Source organism: Homarus americanus, unplaced genomic scaffold, assembly GCF_018991925.1.
Source record: "Homarus americanus isolate GMGI-L3 unplaced genomic scaffold, GMGI_Hamer_2.0 scaffold16022, whole genome shotgun sequence".
Lineage (NCBI taxonomy): Eukaryota > Metazoa > Arthropoda > Malacostraca > Decapoda > Nephropidae > Homarus > Homarus americanus.
The window spans coordinates 397,417-417,372 of record NW_024752245.1 but is presented as its reverse complement, the minus strand read 5'-3'; the positions used below and the strand labels follow the sequence as shown (position 1 = coordinate 417,372).

Genomic DNA, 19,956 nt, shown 5'->3' with positions numbered 1-19,956 from the left:
TCAAGTGGTCGACAGTGCATGTAATCCAGAACTGTAGACCAGCTACACTCCCTAACTCTAGTACACTGTATAGCGACGCACTATTATGTACCCAAGTTCCGTCGAGGTCGTTGTGATCAGTGAGATTATCAGTGCCAATTGTTCAACTTCCACTTAATGTTCAGTAAATCGAGTCTGGGCCAGGTAGGCTGGAAGTGGTGCTGCCGTCTATACATAATCAAAGGCTCTCGGTTATTGAAACCTATAAATACATACAAAACAAAACAACCAATGAGAAAACATCTTTGAACTTATGACGAGTTTTGTCTTGACATGATATTACCAGAGCAACAGACGTGAGGGTGATGATGCAGCCAATCTCACGAGGTAATAACTGATACAGCTGGTCTGGTCACTTCCTTTCATCTCAAGATTACATGGAGATGAGTTACTCAATACGTCAGGTCATGTTTCGCCTCACCTTTTAACAGAAGAATCATTAACCTCATTTTCATCTTCATATTCTATAGATGAATTAAATTTTATCTATTTCTAATATTAAAGATAAAATCAACAGTCTATTTCCAATGCCTAACTGTAGAAAATGACCATAATAACGAACTGAATAATAAAAATAATGTATTGTGTATATTTAGTTTCCAGAGTCCCGTAAACACCACCAACAAATAGCGCGACTCGTTACCAAAGGGTCAATAAGATGTTAATCCAAGAGGTTGTTGGATGAGCAATTGACAATCCACTTGACAATTCGTGACGTTATTGGTAAAAGACTTTGAAGGCGAAAGAGAAAATGTTAAGTATTGCGGTCAGAGGGAAACTGATGGTGGGAAATTTTGAGGTTGTCTGGCAGGGAAACTTTGAGGTTACCTGGCGGGGATGTTGAAGATAAATTTGAGGAGCCGGTGAGGAAAATTCTGTAGTTATAGGAAGGTTATGGAACTGCTAGGGAGGAAGTTATGGGATCCCTTAGATATTGGGAGAAAACCGGTATACCTTCACACACCCGAGAGAAATTGGGGGAAAATACTGGTATATTTTTACACTGTGGTCTGGATGTTATTGAGTCTAAAAGATAAAAAAATATTCGCCAAATGAAAAAATAACAATCTTGAAAGTAACGATCAAGAAGATTTCGATCGAGTATAAAAGTTTTAGGCTCGTCGGAGGAAAAGATTCGATGTGGCTGGAGGAAGATGGCTCAGCTTAAAGGGATACTGAGAGGAAGAAGTAAGTATTTATTACAGTAATATTGATATAGAATTCTGGGAACGATTTACGATTTATTAAAAAGAAACTGTGAGGCAAAAACTGGAGGGAAATGTGAAAAGGAATTTAAAGAGGTTGAAAGTAACGCTTATGAAACCCAGCTGCTAAAGGGGAGCTGTGAGGGAGGATCAGGAGGCTGTGAGGGGGTAGTATTGAGGAGAGCTGTGAGGGGAGTTAAGTCGGGTTAGGTTAGGTTAAGTTAGGACACGACCACAAACGACATCTATCAGGAACTCTTAGGCTTCATAAACAGAGATGAAACATAGTAGATTCACACAGACTTTGAAGTAAATTATAATAAGCTACACATTTCCCCTGGACGTGTTAGTGTGAGATTGTTCTTTAAGTTTACGGCGTTTGATCTCTGCATTCGTTAGCAGCAGCAGCAGCAGCCTACTCAACCATCCAAGCTGAGAGAGAGAGAGAGAGACAATATCCTTTGATCAAGTTATACCTGGAAACTTCCGCCTGTGACCGACAACACAGGAGAACAGGTGTGTATCCCATTACTGACTTCTCGACTACTACTACTACTACTACTACTACTACTACTACTACTTCTACGCCAGACTCGCGGAGGTGATCTCCGAACAGAAGCAGCAGCCCAGAAGTTATGTTACAGCCTGGATGAGATGTCGACTGTCTTTCTCTCTCCTTCGGTCGGCTTTGCTCTGCCTCAGGGGAACGAGAGCTTCTGCCCCAATTCCGACAACTGCTGCAGATATTGACTATGAGGCTACTGTCACTGAATGCCGCATAGATCTGCGGCCCAACTAACTCAACACAGATAGGATAGCAACATATGTATTAGGATATTTAATATTAAGGTAATTAAATGGTGGCGAAGGTGTGGCTATTGGGGGAGGCTGGAGGCCACGTTAAAAAAAAAACTACTACTACTACTTTTTTTTTAACAGCCTCCCTCTGAGATCTTGCACTTGGTCCCATCCCACCAGAGGTTGTGAACACTAGAGGAGTGAAGCTGCCATGATCAACGTTTTTAATTCTCTCCCCATATGCCCTTATCTTGTCGTTCTCGTTCCTCCTGTGTGCAGCATCGAGAGCTAAGTTACGGTGACATGCGGCCATGGGATCAAAAATCCTGATGTCGAAGAAGGCTCCCTGTCCCCGCGTCCAGAATCCTCGAGCTTCGTTAGATGTGTTTGAAGTCCTATGTCCTATTACTCTACTACTAATACAACTACTACAACTACTACTACTACTACTACAACTACTACTACTACTACACACAAACAACCCTTACACCATACAGATAAACAATTCCTACATCTCCATTACAACATACAAACAACTCTACCACTACAACACAACTGGTTCTTTTCATTACAAACAATGTTAAGAATGGTAGTGTGTGTTGGTTGAGAATGTTGAATGTTACAGACGGTAGGTAAGAGTACCATGGTATGTTGGACCACGTAAGGTAGATACTGTACAGGTAACCTTACTAATGTACAGCATAAGAGGACTGGAGATGAGAGCCACCCACCCAGCCAGCCAGTAAGACTTCTCACCTTCTGCAGCGTCGTCTAAGTCGCCGTCTTTGTGGTGGCGTTCTTCCTCACCTCCAGGAAAACACACGAGGGGCCTCAGATACCCCTGCAGGATACGCAACATCTCACTCCTGCCGGGAAGATATAAGAAAAACATGACAGTGAATTTAGTCGAATAGGGTTTGTGTCTTAGGCGCCGTACACACGTTTATAGTAGGTGTTAAGGGCTTAGGTGTATAGGGAAGCGGGAATTATATAAGGTGTGTGTGTGTGTGTAAGGTTAATTGGTAATTATATAGGTAAATGATGTGTGTTTGTATAGCCAAATGGTGTACCCCTGCAGGATACGCAACATCTCACTCCTGCCGGGAAGATATAAGAAAAACATGACAGTGAATTTAGTCGAATAGGGTTTGTGTCTTAGGCGCCGTACACACGTTTATAGTAGGTGTTAAGGGCTTAGGTGTATAGGGAAGCGGGAATTATATAAGGTGTGTGTGTGTGTGTAAGGTTAATTGGTAATTATATAGGTAAATGATGTGTGTTTGTATAGCCAAATGGTGTTTGAGAGAGAGAGAAATGGGAGGGAGTATGAGAAGGGTGGAGGGATGGGAGGGTGTAAGGAGTAGATAAGGAAGGGAGTAGAGAGGGAGGAGAGAGGGAAGGGTTGAACAGGAGTGGGTGAGATAAGTTGGAGAGCAGGTGGGATTATCCAGTACCTGTGTGTGTGTGTGTTTTAGCCTGACCCAATTTAACCCTATTTATCTCCCTTTAATGGGTGTGTTGATTACTAGAAATGGGGACTACTGGAACTGGGGACTACAGAACTGGGGACTACTGGAACTGGGACTACTAGAACTGGGGACTACTGGAACTGGGGACTACTGGAACTGGGGACTACTGGAACTGGGGACTACTAGAACTGAGGACTACTGGAACTGGGGACTACTGGAACTGGGGACTACTGGAACTGGGACTATTGGAACACAGGGACTACTGGAACTGGGATTACTGGAACTGGGGACTACTGGGAGCTGGGGACTATTGGAACTGGGGATACTGGACTGGGGACTACTAGAACTGGGGACTGTGGAACTGGGGACTGGAACTGGGATTACTGGGACTGGGACTACTGGGAACTGGGGACCCCTGTGGAACTGGGGACTACTGGGCTGGGGACTATAGAACTGGGGACTATTGGAACTGGGGACTACTTACTAGAACTGGGGACTGTGTGGAACTGGGGACTACTGGAACTGGGGATGCACTGGAACTGGGGACTACTGAACTATGAGGGACTATTGGAGACTGGGGTTCACTGGAACAGGGACTACTGGATTGAGGACAACTAGAACTGAGGGACTGCTGGAACTGGGGACTGGACTGGGACTACTGGAACTGGGGACTACTGGGAACTGGGGACTGCTGGAACTGCGGGGACGAAAAACTAGAACTGGGGACTACTGGAACTGGGGACTACTGGAACTGGGGACTACTGGAACTGGGGACTACTAGAACTGGGGACTACTGGAACTGGGGACTAATGGAACTGGGGACTAATGGAACTGTGGGCTGCTTTGAGCCCTAATAGTTCCCGTGGTCTCTCCTCTCAGTCGATAACACGAAAAACAAGATCAAAGGCTCTTAGCTTTTTTTGTTTTTAGTGGCATTTGTCGTTTTTCTAAAACCGGGCGAGTAAAGATGTTTGGAGACTGGCGAGTAAAAGATGTTTGGAGACTGGCGAGTAAAGATGTTTGAAAGACTGGCAGAGTAAAATGATGTTTGGAGACTGGCGAGTAAAAGATGTTTGGAGACTGGCGAGTAAATGATGTTTGGAGACTGGCGGTAAGATGTTTGGAGACTGGCGAGTAAAGATGTTTGGAGACTGGCGACTGGCGAGTAAAAGATGTTTGGAGACTGGCGAGTAAATGATGTTTGGAGACTGGAGTAAAAGATGTTTGGAGACTGGCGAGTAAAAGATGTTTGGAGACTGGCGAATAAAGATGTTTGAAAGACTGGCGAGTAAATGATGTTTGGAGACTGGCGAGTAAAAGATGTTTGGAGACTGGCGAGTAAAAGATGTTTGGAGACTGGCGAGTAAAAGATGTTTGGAGACTGGCGAGTAAATGATGTTTGGAGACTGGCGAGTAAAAGATGTTTGGAGACTGGCGAGTAAATGATGTTTGGAGACTGGCGAGTAAAAGATGTTTGGAGACTGGCGAATAAAGATGTTTGAAAGACTGGCGATTAAAGATGTGTGTTTTGTAAGGTATAGTATTTTACCGTTTCGCTGTGTGTGTATATCTGTCCGTCAGTATATCCGAATTCCCTGTCGTTGTCTGCCTGTCTATCAGTCTGTCTCTCATTAAACGTATTCTCTATGCTGTGTGTGCGTGCGTGTGTGTGTGTGTGTGTGTGTGTGTGTGTGTGTGTGTGTGTGTGTGTGTGTGTGTTTCACCTGTGATTAACGGCAACTCTCCCCTCAAGCCTTTGGCCACCATTACTACGTCACTGTCCTGACTTATAATATTGACTTAGTGACAATAGACTTACTTTATGATATTGACTTAACGATCGAGTTACCTTTGGTGTGTGTGTGTGTGTGTGTGTGTGTGTGTGTGTGTGTGTGTGTGTGTGTGTGTGTGTCCTCAGGTGTTCAGCCACGGAGGAGGAGCAGGTAGATTATTCCTGTTTTAATCCTCCTTTATTACTGTCAGACAGCCGGTGAGGTCGTGACACACACACACACACACCACACACACACACACACACACACACACACAATGTATTCCTCTTATTTATTTATATTTCTAATTAACTTACTTAAGAAAAAGCCCTCTCGAGTCTGCAGGGTTTGTATACAACATTATTAAAGTGAGGCAGAAATATAATTAGAGAACTGAATTGAGTTTTCAAGGAATATCTGGCATCAATTGTTATTCTTTTTTGCCTTTTAAAAATGGCGGGTGTTGTGGAGGCCCAGGTGAGGTGACACGGGGAGAGATAACACACATGTCAATATTGAGTTAGGAGAGGCATTCAAGGCCCAGGTGAGTTGACACGGGGAGAGATAACACACATGTCAATATTGAGTTAGGAGAGGCATTTAAAGCCCAGGTGAGGTGACACGGGGAGAGATAACACACATGTCAATATTGAGTTAGGAGAGGCATTCAAGGCCCAGGTGAGTTGACACAGTTAACAAGTACTAAGAGAAAAGTATCACGTTTACCTGCTCTTCCCCCCACACGTACACTATGAGGTGGCCAGGTGGAACATGTGCACTCTCAGGTGGCCATGTGGAACACGTACACTCTCAGGTGGCCAGGTGGAACACGTACACTATGAGGTGGCCAGGTGGAACATGTGCACTCTCAGGTGGCCAGGTGGAACACGTACACTCTCAGGTGGCCAGGTGGAACACGTACACTATGAGGTGGCCAGGTGGAACATGTGCACTCTCAGGTGGCCAGGTGGAACATGTGCACTCTCAGGTGGCCAGGTGGAACACATAAACTCTCAGGTGGCCAGGTGGAACACATAAACTCTCAGAGTGCCAGGTGGAGCACATTAACTCTCAGAGGGCCAGGTGGAACAAGTACCATTTTAGCTGAAGAATTTTCCTTTTTTGGAGCACAAAGAGAAAGTTGTCATCGTTTTCCCATAATTTTCGTCTTGTTGTGGCGCAGTCCCAAGGAGCTTCCCAGACTCAGGTCTAGAGAGGCGTCCCTTACTTCAGGTCTATAGTGAGGGTCCCTTACTTCAGGTCTAGAGATGGTCCCTTACTTCAGGTCTATAGTGAGGGTCCCTTACTTCAGGTCTAGAGATGGTTCCTTACTTCAGGTCTATAGTGAGAGGGTCCCTTACTTGAGGTCTACAGAGGGTCCCTTACTTCAGGTCTATCGTGAGAGGGTCCCATATTTCATGTCTTAGAAGGGTCCCTTACTTGAAGTCTATAGAGGGTCCCTTACTTCAGGTCTATAGTGAGAGCGTTCTTTACTTCAGGTCTATAGAGGGTCCCTTACTTCAGGTCTATAGAGTCCCTTACTTCAGGTCTAACGTGAGAGGGTCCCATATTTCAGGTCTTAGAAGGGTCCCTTACTTCAAGTCTATAGAGAGTCCCTTACTTCAGGTCTATATTGAGAGGGTCCTTTACTTCAGGTCTATAGAGGGTCCTTTACTTCAGGTCTATAGAGGGTCCTTTACTTCAGGTCTATGGTCCTTACTTCAGGTCTATAGAGGTCCTTTACTTCAGGGTCTATAGAGGGCCCTTTACTTCAGGTCTATATTGAGAGATTCCTTTACTTCAGGTCTATAGAGGGGTCCTTTACTTCAGGTCTATAGAGGGCCCTTTACTTCAGGTCTATAGAGGGTCCTTTACTTCAGGTCTACAGAGGGTCCCTTACTTCAGGTCTATATTGAGAGGGTCCTTTACTTCAGGTCTATAGAGGGTCCTTTACTTCAGGTCTATAGAGGGTCCTTTACTTCAGGTCTATAGAGGGCCCTTTACTTCAGGTCTATAGAGGGTCCTTTACTTCAGGTCTATAGAGGGTCCTTTACTTCAGGTCTATAGAGGGCCCTTTACTTCAGGTCTATATTGAGAGAGTCCTTTACTTCAGGTCTATATTGAGAGAGTCCTTTACTTCAGGTCTATATTGAGAGAGTCCTTTACTTCAGGTCTATATTGAGAGGGTCCCATATATCAGGTCTTAGAAGGGTCCCACTCCCTTTGAAGACTCCCGTGCGTCTGAGATGAAACGAGAGACCTTCTGTTGACGGGATATTCTTCACAAAGCTCCAATTTTCGGTTCTTCTCTTCGACTTTTGAGGAATTCCCATGGTTGGTGCAGACTTTTGGAACATTCTTTTCTTGGAATGTAAGGATTAAGGAGTTCTTTAACATACTATTGACTTGTGATGTCGAAGAATTGTGTAGTGGAGAGTGATACATAAGAACACGTCTAAAAATAGTGTAAAAATAGTCACAAAATTGTCTTAAATCTACACTGGGACTCTATCTTAACTAGTGACCTTCATTTGGAGCTAGTTAGGGGAGAAAATTGAGTTTTAGTTGCAAAACAAAATTCTGTATATAAAATCCCAAAGAGATTGTTTCTTAATTGGAGAGGTTTATCTGTCACCTATATTCAGCGTTGACTCACCTGTATCTGGCGTTGATGAAGATATAGATGACTGGGTTATAAGCACAAGAGGATTTCGCCAGGAGAACGGGAGCCAGACTTGCGTAAACGGGTGCCTCTCGTCCAGTCAACCCGTACATAACTGACACGATTGAGTAAGGTAACCATGCAACCAGGAAGCCGACACACACCAGCCATGATATCTGTATGGGATACTCTATTATAAGTAAAGATCATGCAACTATCACGTTAAATCCGGTTTAATTAGCATAATTCCTAGGGGGGGGGAGGAGGGGGAAGGGGCACATTAAAGTATAAAATAGTTACGCCGGCAGCCAACTAAATTCGTTTTCTTTGATCTGTTCTGAATTCTCGTTGCTTTGTTTTTTTTTTCAGTCTCTGATCTTTTGTTTTCGAGTTTTTCTTTGTCGTTCTTTCTCTTCCTGAATTTGTAATATTATTTATTTCTCTCTCTCTTTCTTCTCTTATTTTTATGCTTTTCTTTTATTGTCTTTATCCTCTAAATCTCGTTATCTTTCTCTGTGTCCCCCCCCCCCTCCGTCTCTCTCTCTTAGTTGACGGATCTTACTGTCTCTGGCTTTGGAGAAAATATTATCGCTTACTACTTTGACCACCTGTGTTACCGAGGTGTTGTGTTACTGAGGTGTTGTGTTACTGAGGTGTTGTGTTACTGAGGTGTTGTGTTACTGAGCTGCTGTGTTACTGAGCTGCTGTGTTACTGAGCTGCTGTGTTACTGAGGTGTTGTGTTACTGTGTTGTTGTGTTGCTTGAACTGTTGTGTTACTTAAACTGATATATTAATGATAGTAATAGTAACCCTCAATGTAAAAAAAAAACACCTCATTGAGAAATAGGATAAAATCATAATAAAAAACAAAACAAGACTAAGATTAAACCCCCCTTCGTCAGGTAGTTCCTCTCATATATAACTGTGTGTGGAGACAAAACCTAAACCTAGTCTTATTCAACCACCTCTCCTCCTCCTTCCCCTACTTCACCGCCTCCTCCAACGTCTCGTATGTAGTAATCTTCACTCAGAATTCACAAACTTTCGTACAATAAATAAAACTCGTAGCGAAAAGACGTAATCAAGTTCCTAGTGGTATAAAATTACGAGAAAATCCCCCCCATCCCCTCCCTCCCTGATATTTTATTATTTTCACTTATTGTTCATTAGTTTTGTATGGTGTTAAGTGTATCTAGAGATGGTTAAGTGTAAAGTGTATATTTCTAATGTACTTGGGGGGGGTAGGTAAGTACTTTAATCAGTGAGAAATAGTTATCGTACGACGTTTAGTGAATCAAGACTGATTTATTATACAGAAGGATTCGTAATTAATTTTTATTTCATTCTGCTTCACTTTGAGGTTCCCGCTGTGAATAGGCCGTCGTGATTAACTGTTTAGGGGAGCCTTTTCGCCCCCTTTTTTTAATTCAGGTTTATGATGTAATGATTTTTCAGTGTTCCATTATTCTGTTGGTTCGTTTATTTTCCTGCGAATGTTTGTAGTTCTTCAGAAATGTTGACTATAATGATCGAATGTACTTTATGTAATCAGAGCGCACACACACACACACACACACACACACACACACACCAGCCAAACAGATACACCTTAATGCAAATTGACAGGTGTAGAGGCCAGGTGTAAATTATGCATCAATGTGTTGTAAAAGGGAGGAGGGCGAGTGAGAGTAAAGGGGAGGGGTGAGGAGAGTAAAGGGAGGGAGTGAGGGAGGGAGGAGGGAAGGAGGAGAGTGGGGGAGGAGAGTGAGCAGGAGGGAGACACAGTTCTTTGTTAAAAAATCTTACCTCACATTCAAATCAACTCACTGTTCCCTCCACACACACACACACACACACACACACACACACACACACACATACACACACACACACACACACACACACACACACACACACACACACACACACACACTCACACACACACACACACACACACACACACACACACACAGAATCCCGGTTTCCTTACCAAAAGTTTCAAATCAATCATTGACTTTTGCCTGTGTTTATGTTCCTAATGTTACGTTTTGAGTGGAGGACTGTGGTCGCCAACCCTCAGATTGATGGATTGATAAGTAACGAGGAGCATCTCTTAGAAATCTTTGATAAGGACACAATCGTATCTTGGTGACGCCCTATACTCACAACTCCAACACACAGTAATACTATTTTATCAATTTCTGGTAGATCGAGGGATGGGTATTGTAGCGGAGTCGTCCATCAATAAAGGTCCTACAGAAGGCACAACACGACACTACTGCCAAGCGCATGACCAGTCTTTTATTACAGAAAGAAACGATTTTTATTATCTCCATTCAAATCAAATCCAGGATCTCAGAGGGAAGATTTTGGAAACTACTTATTGAGGAAAAATATCTAGATGTCATTTAACAACGTCAATATTCTCGTGCATGAAAGTCAGAGTCCCGATCCCCGCTGTCAGGTGTGTGATTGAGGCTAACGAAACGCTCCTATAATCATCCAGGCTACACACCGCTTGCTTGTTGACGCCATATAGTGCGAATTATCACTTCAGTAAAGTAAGTTCTTCCCCCTACTGTTCTATGGTGTATGATTATGCATTGAAAATTATATAAGTACTTGGTATTATATGTATTTATTAATTTAAGTTTATTATTGGTTATTCTCTCGCGCGCTCTCTCTCTCTCTCTCTCTCTCTCTCTCTCTCTCTCTCTCTCTCTCTCTCTCTCTCTCTCTCTCTCTCTCGGTACATGTTTCCCGCATCTCGTTCACACACAGCTGAAGGACATAGATCAGGTAAAGTGTCCGTTTAATAATTTCAATATCATCTTGGTCTTGTCTTTTGTTTCACTAATGAGGAATATCTTTTATTTTAAGGATCTTTGAGAATCTTCAGTTTGTTATTATATTCATGAGACGTGTAGGAACGTTTCAGGAATTTCCCTCACAAGCAATTACTGCAGACCATCTGCTGATAAAACTAACTCGAAACTTTTGATTACTTTAATTACTTTTCCTTACTCTCTCTCTCTCTCTCTCTCTCTGTCGGTCTCTGACGTAGCGTACACAAACTCCTCACAACACACACACACACACACACACACACACACACACACACACACACACACACACACACACACACACACACACACACACACACACACACACACACACACACACACACACACACACACACATACACAGCAGGTATATGGGTTACTCACCAACGTAATCTGGAGCTCTGACCGGCCCTGGGAGGCAGAATTCCTCTTGGTCATCAGGAATTTCTTGCGATGATTACGACGGACGAGCAGCAGGATCCTGGCGTAACACCAGAACATGACGATTGACGGTACTACCACCACCAACGCCACCGCCATCATCACGTACACACGGGCGGCTATGAGTAAACTATGTTGAAATGCCCTGTAGTATGACCTTCTCCCCACCTCGTTATAATATATCACATTTGTATCACTTATGTTACTTGTATATTATTTGTCAATCAAGAGACTCATTCACCAATTATGTAACTGTATATTTTTAACCTTTTGGCTGCTATGCTCTTTCAATAAACCGTTTATTATTATTATTTATTATTATTAAATATGGGAGGGGTGAGTAAATACGAAGAGGATGAGTGAATACAGGCAAGGTGAATAAATATGGGGCAGGTATAAGGAAATCTGGGAGGAGAAGTGAGAGGGAAAGAAGGAGTTGGAGAAAGGGGGAGGAGGAGGAGACAAAGAAGGAAGAAGAAGAGAAGGAAGAAGACTGAATCTAATTAACGAAGCTGTTGGGGGGTGGTCAGTGAGGGGTCATGGGGGGGGTCATGGGGTGGTCATGGGGGTGGTCATGGGGGGTTGGTCATGGGGAGGTGGTCATGGGGGGTCAGGGGGTGGTCATGGGGGGTGGTCATGGGGGGGTTGGTCATGGGGGGGTGGTCATGGGGAGGGGTGGGGTAAACAGTAAGCCTCAGGAAGGACAAATGTTTGTTTAGTCCCACATAGGTCTTGGTTGTAAACTGAATGTGTATAGAGAGGGGAGGGAGGGAGAGGGATTTATATTACATAGTCAGAGGTGATCTAATTTGACAGTGACTTCTTGACCTCTCTTGATAACCAATTCACTGTCAAGTTTTGTTTAAGGAATTTAGAACCTTCAATAACTCCAAATAGTCCCATTTGGACCCTTCAATAACTCAAGAGGATGTCGAGCCAAACTGACAGATCCATTTCCAAGTCAGACTAGTAAAGTCTCCCTCATCCAGGATCAACTAGACCCATTTTCTTTTACTGCTGCCACTACCCCTGTGTGTACCGGCTCTTGTGTCAATATGTACAGACGGGTTCTAGATCTTGTGACAGTGGCTTATCTTGTGTACGTATGCTCTTTAAACTTTCATTACTGTGTACGTATTTGAGAGTCGTCGAGCTCTTTCTATACTGTCAATCATACAATGGAAGATTAACTTTCTATACTGTCAATCATACAATGGAAGATTAACTGGTTCTGCCAATATTATTATTATTATTGATATTATTATTATTATTGTACGTGTGTGTGTGTGTGTGTGTGTGTGTGTACGTGTGTGTGTGTGTGTGTGTGTGTCATTCAGACTCAAGTGTCCCTCACATCTCGTGTATACAAATAATATACAATGAGAAGGTCCTGCAGATTTCTTTATTTTGATAATAATAAATAATTTCCCCTATTAGAAATAATTGAATATAGAGAGAGACTCACTGTTAGCGGGGTTTGACCAGTTGAGAGTGCAGGATGTACCAAACGGCTCCACTTCGTAGTCACTGATGAAGGTAAAGAGTGGCAGCACCGCCCAGAACAGTGAGTACATGTACACACCAACCAGCACCACCTTCATGTGCTGTACTGTTAGCGTCCTGCCTGTAGGAGAACAACATCTCTACACGTACACCATCAGTAGTACACCATCAGTAGTACACCATCAGTAGTACACCACCAGTAGTACACCATCAGTAGTACACCATCAGTAGTACACCACCAGTAGTACACCATCAGTAGTACACCATCAGTAGTACACCACCAGTAGTACACCATCAGTAGTACACCACCAGTAGTACACCACCAGTAGTACACCACCAGTAGTACACCATCAGTAGTACACCATCAGTAGTACACCACCAGTAGTACACCATCAGTAGTACACCATCAGTAGTACACCATCAGTAGTACACCATCAGTAGTACACCATCAGTAGTACACCATCAGTAGTACACCATCAGTAGTACACCATCAGTAGTACACCATCAGTAGTACACCATCAGTAGTACACCATCAGTAGTACACCATCAGTAGTACACCATCAGTAGTACACCATCAGTAGTACACCACCAGTAGTACACCATCAGTAGTACACCACCAGTAGTACACCATCAGTAGTACACCATCAGTAGTACACCTCAGTCGTACACCATCAGTAGTACACCATCAGTAGTACACCATCAGTAGTACACCATCAGTAGTACACCACCAGTAGTACACCATCAGTAGTACACCCTCAGTAGTACATGAATACCAACAACAATATACATTATATATTAGTGAGATCTTTTTTGTTATCATAATTACATCGCTAGATCACCCAAGAAGCTTACCAAATAAACCTGACTGTACCGATGGGGAAGTAAAAATGATCGAGTTCAATGTCCGCCACACTGTTTAGTATTCGATGTCCTGAATCCAAACTGCTCATATAGTCTTATGGCTTATTGGTTCCACTTTGACATTTTTTTTTACTCTCTCTCTCTCTCTCTCTCTCTCTCTCTCTCTCTCTCTCTCTCTCTCTCTCTCTCTCTCTCTCTCTCTCTCTCTCTCTCCCTCTCTCTCTCTCTCTCTCTCTCTCTCATTCTCATTTTCTTACTCGTCATTCACTCTTTCTCAGTCTACCACACTCACTAACTGTTGGTGTAGGTGAAGGTCTGTCACTCCTTCTCCCACACTCTCCCATACTCTTCCTCCTTCTCTCCCACACTCTCTTTCCTTCTCCCACAGTCTTCCTCCCTCTCCCACACTCTCGCTCCCTCTCCCTCCCTCTCGCTCCCTCTCCCACACTCTCACTTACTGTAGGTGTGGCTGCAGGTCTTGAGGTAACGCACCACTGCCAGAGCCATCATGGAGGTGATGGTGGCCACTCCCAGCAGGTAACACACGCATCCGTACAGCTTACACCCTGGCGAAGACATGCCTGGCGTTAGTATGTACAAGTGCCTGAACTAACCTAACCTAACCAAACCTAACCTGACACACACATGCATCATCTGTGCTAAGCTCCTTCCATCAGTCAGGTCGGGTAAGGAAAAAGATGAGCTGATGTAAAAGCGGCCTAAGAAAAGATAGTCGCTGTGATGACAACAAGTGACCTTCATCAGGGTTATAACACGAGTACCAGACAGCGTCATTCAGAGCGGCGAAGGAGAAGGGGACAACCTCGCTACACTCCACCACAAGAAAAGAAAGTTGACTGAAGTTATATTAGCATAATTTAATATCAGCCATGCGGGAGTGAACAGCCTCAGAGAGACTCCAGGGAATTGTGTGTGGCAACTGAAGGGAGTCTTAGCTATTATCCTTTAGATAACCTCCCTGGGTCTGTGTGCCTCTGCTGGGTGACTGACAGGCATAGGGCGGCTATCCCGACTTTACATCAACTATGCTGTCAAACGTACGACGAAAAATAAGACAAATAAGTATTGGTTTATTCAATGTTTACCGCCTCCATCCATATCATGAATAAAAAAACAAAAACAAAAACACTTGGTTACTACTGACTTCAAATTTCACCTTCTTAACTCAAAAGGTTTTCGAAATATCCCCCAGATAAGCCGGAAAACAAACGCTACTTCGCTTTTCGTATCGTTGCTTTGAATATAATTACGTTACTTGTAAAGATTCGAAATTACTTTCCTTTCCCAGATTGTGTTACCTCGCTGAGTTACGTTACTGCACTCATAGATGTGTTACATAATTACGCTACTTCACTCAAAGTTCCTTGTCTGAGAGAGAGAGAGAGAGAGGATAAAAGCTAGGTATTAATCAGGTAATCTCAAGGTAGCCTCCGCCTTGAGGTACAGAAATAACATGCCTGTGTGTCACTGAATGTAAAGGAGACACGTTGATCTTCACAAGGTCCAATTCCACTAGTTGTGTTGGCTGCACCTGTAGAACTCCCACTGCCTCATGGAGTGTTGGTGCGTTGACTCTACTGTTCTTTTGATAATTTTGCACTTGTCTACTTTGAAAATTCCTCAAATTCTTTGTTAGTTCCAGGGCTGCAGGGTTTAGGGTCCAGGGGTCGTATTCTAAGGGCCATTTACAGGTAGAATCTTTACCTGACCTCCATTACAGTATAGTATCATGTTATGGTTCTTAACACACTACACCAACCTAATTTCATTCGCGAGTCGCCATTAGTGTTCGTAACTATCGAGAAAGAGGGACCTATGCTACGCCAGACGTATGTTCGTTCGTGTTCAATCTTTAATGTTCATTTCTACAGAAAGAGAAGTACATAACACTCCGGTCTAGACACACTACATCGGCTCTTGGTACATAAATTATCCGGGTGAGAAACTGAGGCGTCATCCTTCCCGGTAAGTACATTATAGAGTGGATATCCGGGGGGATATTTTTAGTTTATGACAATGACGGGTTATTTGTGGTGACCGAGGGAGGTAGGGTGTAGCTGACCTAGTGACGGTGTGTGTAGTACCGAGGGAGGTAGGGTGTAGCTGACCTAGTGACGGTGTGTGTAGTACCGAGGGAGGTACGGTGTAGCTGTCCTAGTGACGGTGTGTGTAGTACCGAGGGAGGTAGGGTGTAGCTGACCTAGTGACGGTGTGTGTAGTACCGAGGGAGGTAGGGTGTAGCTGACCTAGTGACGGTGTGTGTAGTACCGAGGGAGGTAGGAGGTGTAGCTGACCTGGTGACGGTGGGTGTAGTACTGAGGGAGGTAGGGAGGGTGTAGCTGACCTGGTGACGGTGGGTGTAGTACCGAGGGAGGTAGGGAGGGTGTAGCTGACCTAGTGACGGTGTGTGTAGTACCGAGGGAGGTAGGGAGGGTGTAGCTGACCTGGTGACGGTGTGTATAGTACCGAGGGAGGTATAGGAAAGGTGTAGTAACCTGGCAGTCAAGGTGTGGTGACGGTGAGTGACATGCGGGTGTTACTGTGATAATCCGCGATGGTGTTGCTGCTGCAGAAGGGGAACACCTTTGGGGGCGTGAGGCCGCGGCGTCTTCCTAGCTTCGTTTTTTTTATCATGACCATAGGCCATTGATGCTAGTGAATTTAAATATAAATAGCTATTTTATGATGGAACTGATTCTCACTCTTGCTGCCACTAAACATCACGTTTTCACCTTGAGCAGGACGGAGATGACGCAGCTGTGGTGGTGGTTGACGGTTCGTTATAACACACGTCCTTAGTATTCACCCGTACCAGTAAGCGTCACCATTAACAATCACCATTACACAAGGTCTTTCGTATTTTCACGGACCAGAAACACAGGATTCATTAAGTACTGGAGTGTTTGCGTCCGTAAAACAACGAGCAAACGGGATACTGATGTCTCTCTCTCTCTCTCTCTCTCTCTCTCTCTCTCTCTCTCTCTCTCTCTCTCTCTCGCTCATTTATTTACGATCACTCAATGTCATCTCCCAAATCAAATTAATCAGAATGTGTTACTACAGAAGAAAAGAGAGTCACTTAAACAGTCAACTTATCGTCGAAACAAACAATTTATCACCTAGACTGGAACAACATTGGGCGGCAGATTATCTAAACGGAGGACAATGTGAAATTCGGTTCCGTGAGCACTACAGTAATTGTTTAACCCCGTGAATAATCTAATATGGTGTGTGGAGAGTTGGGCTTGTACTGGTAGTGAGCAGGGATGAGAAAAAGAGAGAGTGACAGAGAAAGAGAGGAATAACAGATAGAGGAAAGAAAGATCCATTCAACATTGACTGTCACCATCTATACACATTGCCTGTAAAATTCCTCACTAGGAATATCTTTACAATATACAGTTTCACCCTCAGGTCAAGTTTTATATCTCTTTGGAAAAAATAAATAATAATAATGCATAAAATCTAGCAAAAATAGGACGAGAAATTCACTCTTTTAAATTCTTGTCACCGGAGGCCTGACAAACAAACAAATTAATGAAGAAGAGAAAATTAATAGATGTTGTCTTTCCAGCTTCCACATTTTATTACATCCAGCTGTTATTACCCTCACACACACACACACACACACACACACACACACACACACACACACACACACAACTCCCACCCTCCCCCAGATACACAAGTCATCCCCCCCTCCAACACCCCCCCAACACACTCACACCCCCCCCCAACACACTCACCTATATCCCCGAAGATCCAACGATGGGAGAAACTAGAGATCATTGGGGCCGGATAGCTAAAGAGTGCTATGAACAAATGCATCACAGCCAGATTCATGAGTAACACTTCTGCTGGGGTCAGGTGACGGAGGCGCCGGTGGAACATAATAATACTTGACCCATTACCCAGCAGCGACATGATACCTGTAGGAGGAGAGAGGGAGAGGAGAGAGGTAGAACAATGGTGGAGAAGAATGATGGAGAACATTGGTGGAGAAGAATGATGGAGAAGATTGATGGAGAACATTGGCGAGTGCATTGGTGGAAAAAGAGCCACTAGACGACCACTCCTCCCCCTTTTGTCTATGGTAGAAACTCATCACTATATATTTTCTTTGTTTTCTCCTTTCTGGCCATCTTTTACTTGGCCATAACCTTCCTGGCCATATTCACTTGAGGGATACTAAAAACATACTTCTTCACCTTTCTGGCCATCTTCTACTTGGCCATGTCCTTCCTGGCCACCTGTGTGTGAGGGCCACTTAAAAACAATTAATAGCTAACAATAATACACTTCAGCCAGGAGGTAGAGACCGTCCCTACTGACTGGAGGAAACTGAGAGAAATCAATATCGTGTTCTGGTATTAATCCTCAAAGACTTATTTCCCAGGGGCCTTTCTAGGGTCAGCGGCGCCCCCACGGGCCCTTGGCTTTTAATATAAGGTCCTCGATTCGACTGCGGGGTAATTAGTGGTTGTAATGACGTTGGAAAAATTTAATGACCGTTTTCAATGCTAATTTCTCGCCAATTATGGGTTTCGTAAGTGCGATTTTGGTGTTAATGTGTTATTCTTTAAGTACTTAATTAGTTAAACCCCTTAAATTTTAATTCTGAGAGAAAAGTATATTTGGGTCGAAAAATTACTAAGGTGTAAGACTTACATTTTCGATAGTTTGGGCACAAAATTAGATTTTGTTGAAAATCACATTATAGGTACTCATGAGCATGGTGACTTCGAATATATGGCCCACGATTCGATTGGGGGGTAGATTAGGGGCGGTGGCGGGGCCGCAGGGGCTCCCCCAGCGGCGCTCTCAAGGGCGTCGCGCCCCATGAGCCCTCATAGGGAAGGCGGCGTCCCAAGAGGGCCTTCATAAGGCCGGCGGCGCCCCCAAGGGGCCCTCCATAGAGGTGGCGGCCCCCCAGGGGCCCTTCAAGGGGCGGTTGCGCTCCCAGGGGGCCTCCCAGATACGGAGGCACCACTAGGGGCCCTCACAAAATCGGTGGCGCCTCCCAGGACTTTTCTTAGGGATGACGGTGTCCCCATGGGCCCTGCCGGTGGGGGGGGGTGACACCCCCGGGAGCCCTTCCAAGTGCAGCGGCGCCTCCAGGGGCCCTCCCAAGTGCGGCGGCGCCCCAAGACACAACCTCAGGTTAGAGAGATCGATTCTTAAAATTCGTCAAGTCAAATACAACTCATGTGTAAGTGTGTATAGGGAATTCACTCTAACTTTCGCTACGTCAGAGGAATAGCTTCTCGAATGTTCTTGTTTACATTATCGTGTTATGGGTGAAGTGTGAAGGTATATACAGTTAAACCTCCATATAACGGACTTCTCTCTATATATAATCCGTGAGGTGGAGGGTTTCATTTCTAACGGACCCTTGATATAACGGACTTTCATCTTTATAGTTCGTTATATGGAGGTTTAACTGTATATTGCTTATTTTATCCACACCGTAAGAATGACAGTCACAATTGATATCTCGGTGCTGTTTGGACGCTATTATCGCCTCTAATGAAAAGCTACATTAATTTCAACCTGAGAAAAAGGCTGCTGAAAGACCTTATATGGCAAGGACTGATGTAGGGGCCAGAAACATGGACACTAGAAAGAGGTTGTGGAGGCCTTTGACTTGTGGTGCTATAGGTGAATGTTAAGAATAAACTACACTGACGGGAAAACAAATGAAGAGAGACTAAAATTAGCAAAAAAATAATAATACTTGAAATGTAAAAAAAAAAAAAAAATACTGTGGTCATATAATTAGGGATGAGGGGTAATAAGAGAACTATTAATGGTCAAAGTTAAGGGTAGGAGGGTCAAGGGGAACACAGAGACTGAGTTAGATGAATTAAATTAAAAACTGGTAAACTGGTAAAAACAGCCCGAGAACATTTTAGAGTGAGGATGGTTGCTCTGATTGGTTGAACCTTTGAGAGCCAGGCAATTATTTTCTTCTTCTTCTGTTTCCTTTCATTATTTTCTTTCTTTTATGCTTCTATCTCCCCTTTCATCATCATCCCTTTTCTCTTTCCTTCCTCTTCTTCTCTTTCATTTACCCTCGCTTGTCATTCCACACACACACACACACACACACACACACACACACACACACACACACACACACACACACACACACACACACACACACACACACACACACACACACACGCACACACACACACACACACACACACACACACACACACACACACACACACACACACACACACACACACACACACCTCACTCTACTCTCCGATTTATTGGAAACTTTCAATTTTCTCTTCTTGTTCTTGTTATTGTTCTTCGCCTCTTTCTTACCCTCC

The 19,956-nt window shown here is 44.0% G+C and overlaps 1 protein-coding gene across 1 annotated transcript in view; it reads right to left on the bottom strand.

The window, feature by feature from the left end:
• Nucleotides 1-19,956, bottom strand: part of LOC121855014 (melanopsin-like) — a 32,236-nt gene that overhangs the window by 1,889 nt on the left and 10,391 nt on the right. The window contains exons 3-8 of the mRNA XM_042349850.1: nucleotides 17,362-17,544; nucleotides 14,053-14,160; nucleotides 12,696-12,854; nucleotides 11,174-11,349; nucleotides 7,940-8,121; nucleotides 2,799-2,908 (exon numbers count right to left, since the gene is read on the bottom strand). Coding sequence (XP_042205784.1) covers nucleotides 2,799-2,908; nucleotides 7,940-8,121; nucleotides 11,174-11,349; nucleotides 12,696-12,854; nucleotides 14,053-14,160; nucleotides 17,362-17,544 — 918 coding nt within the window. The remainder of the gene's footprint in view (nucleotides 1-2,798; nucleotides 2,909-7,939; nucleotides 8,122-11,173; nucleotides 11,350-12,695; nucleotides 12,855-14,052; nucleotides 14,161-17,361; nucleotides 17,545-19,956) is intronic.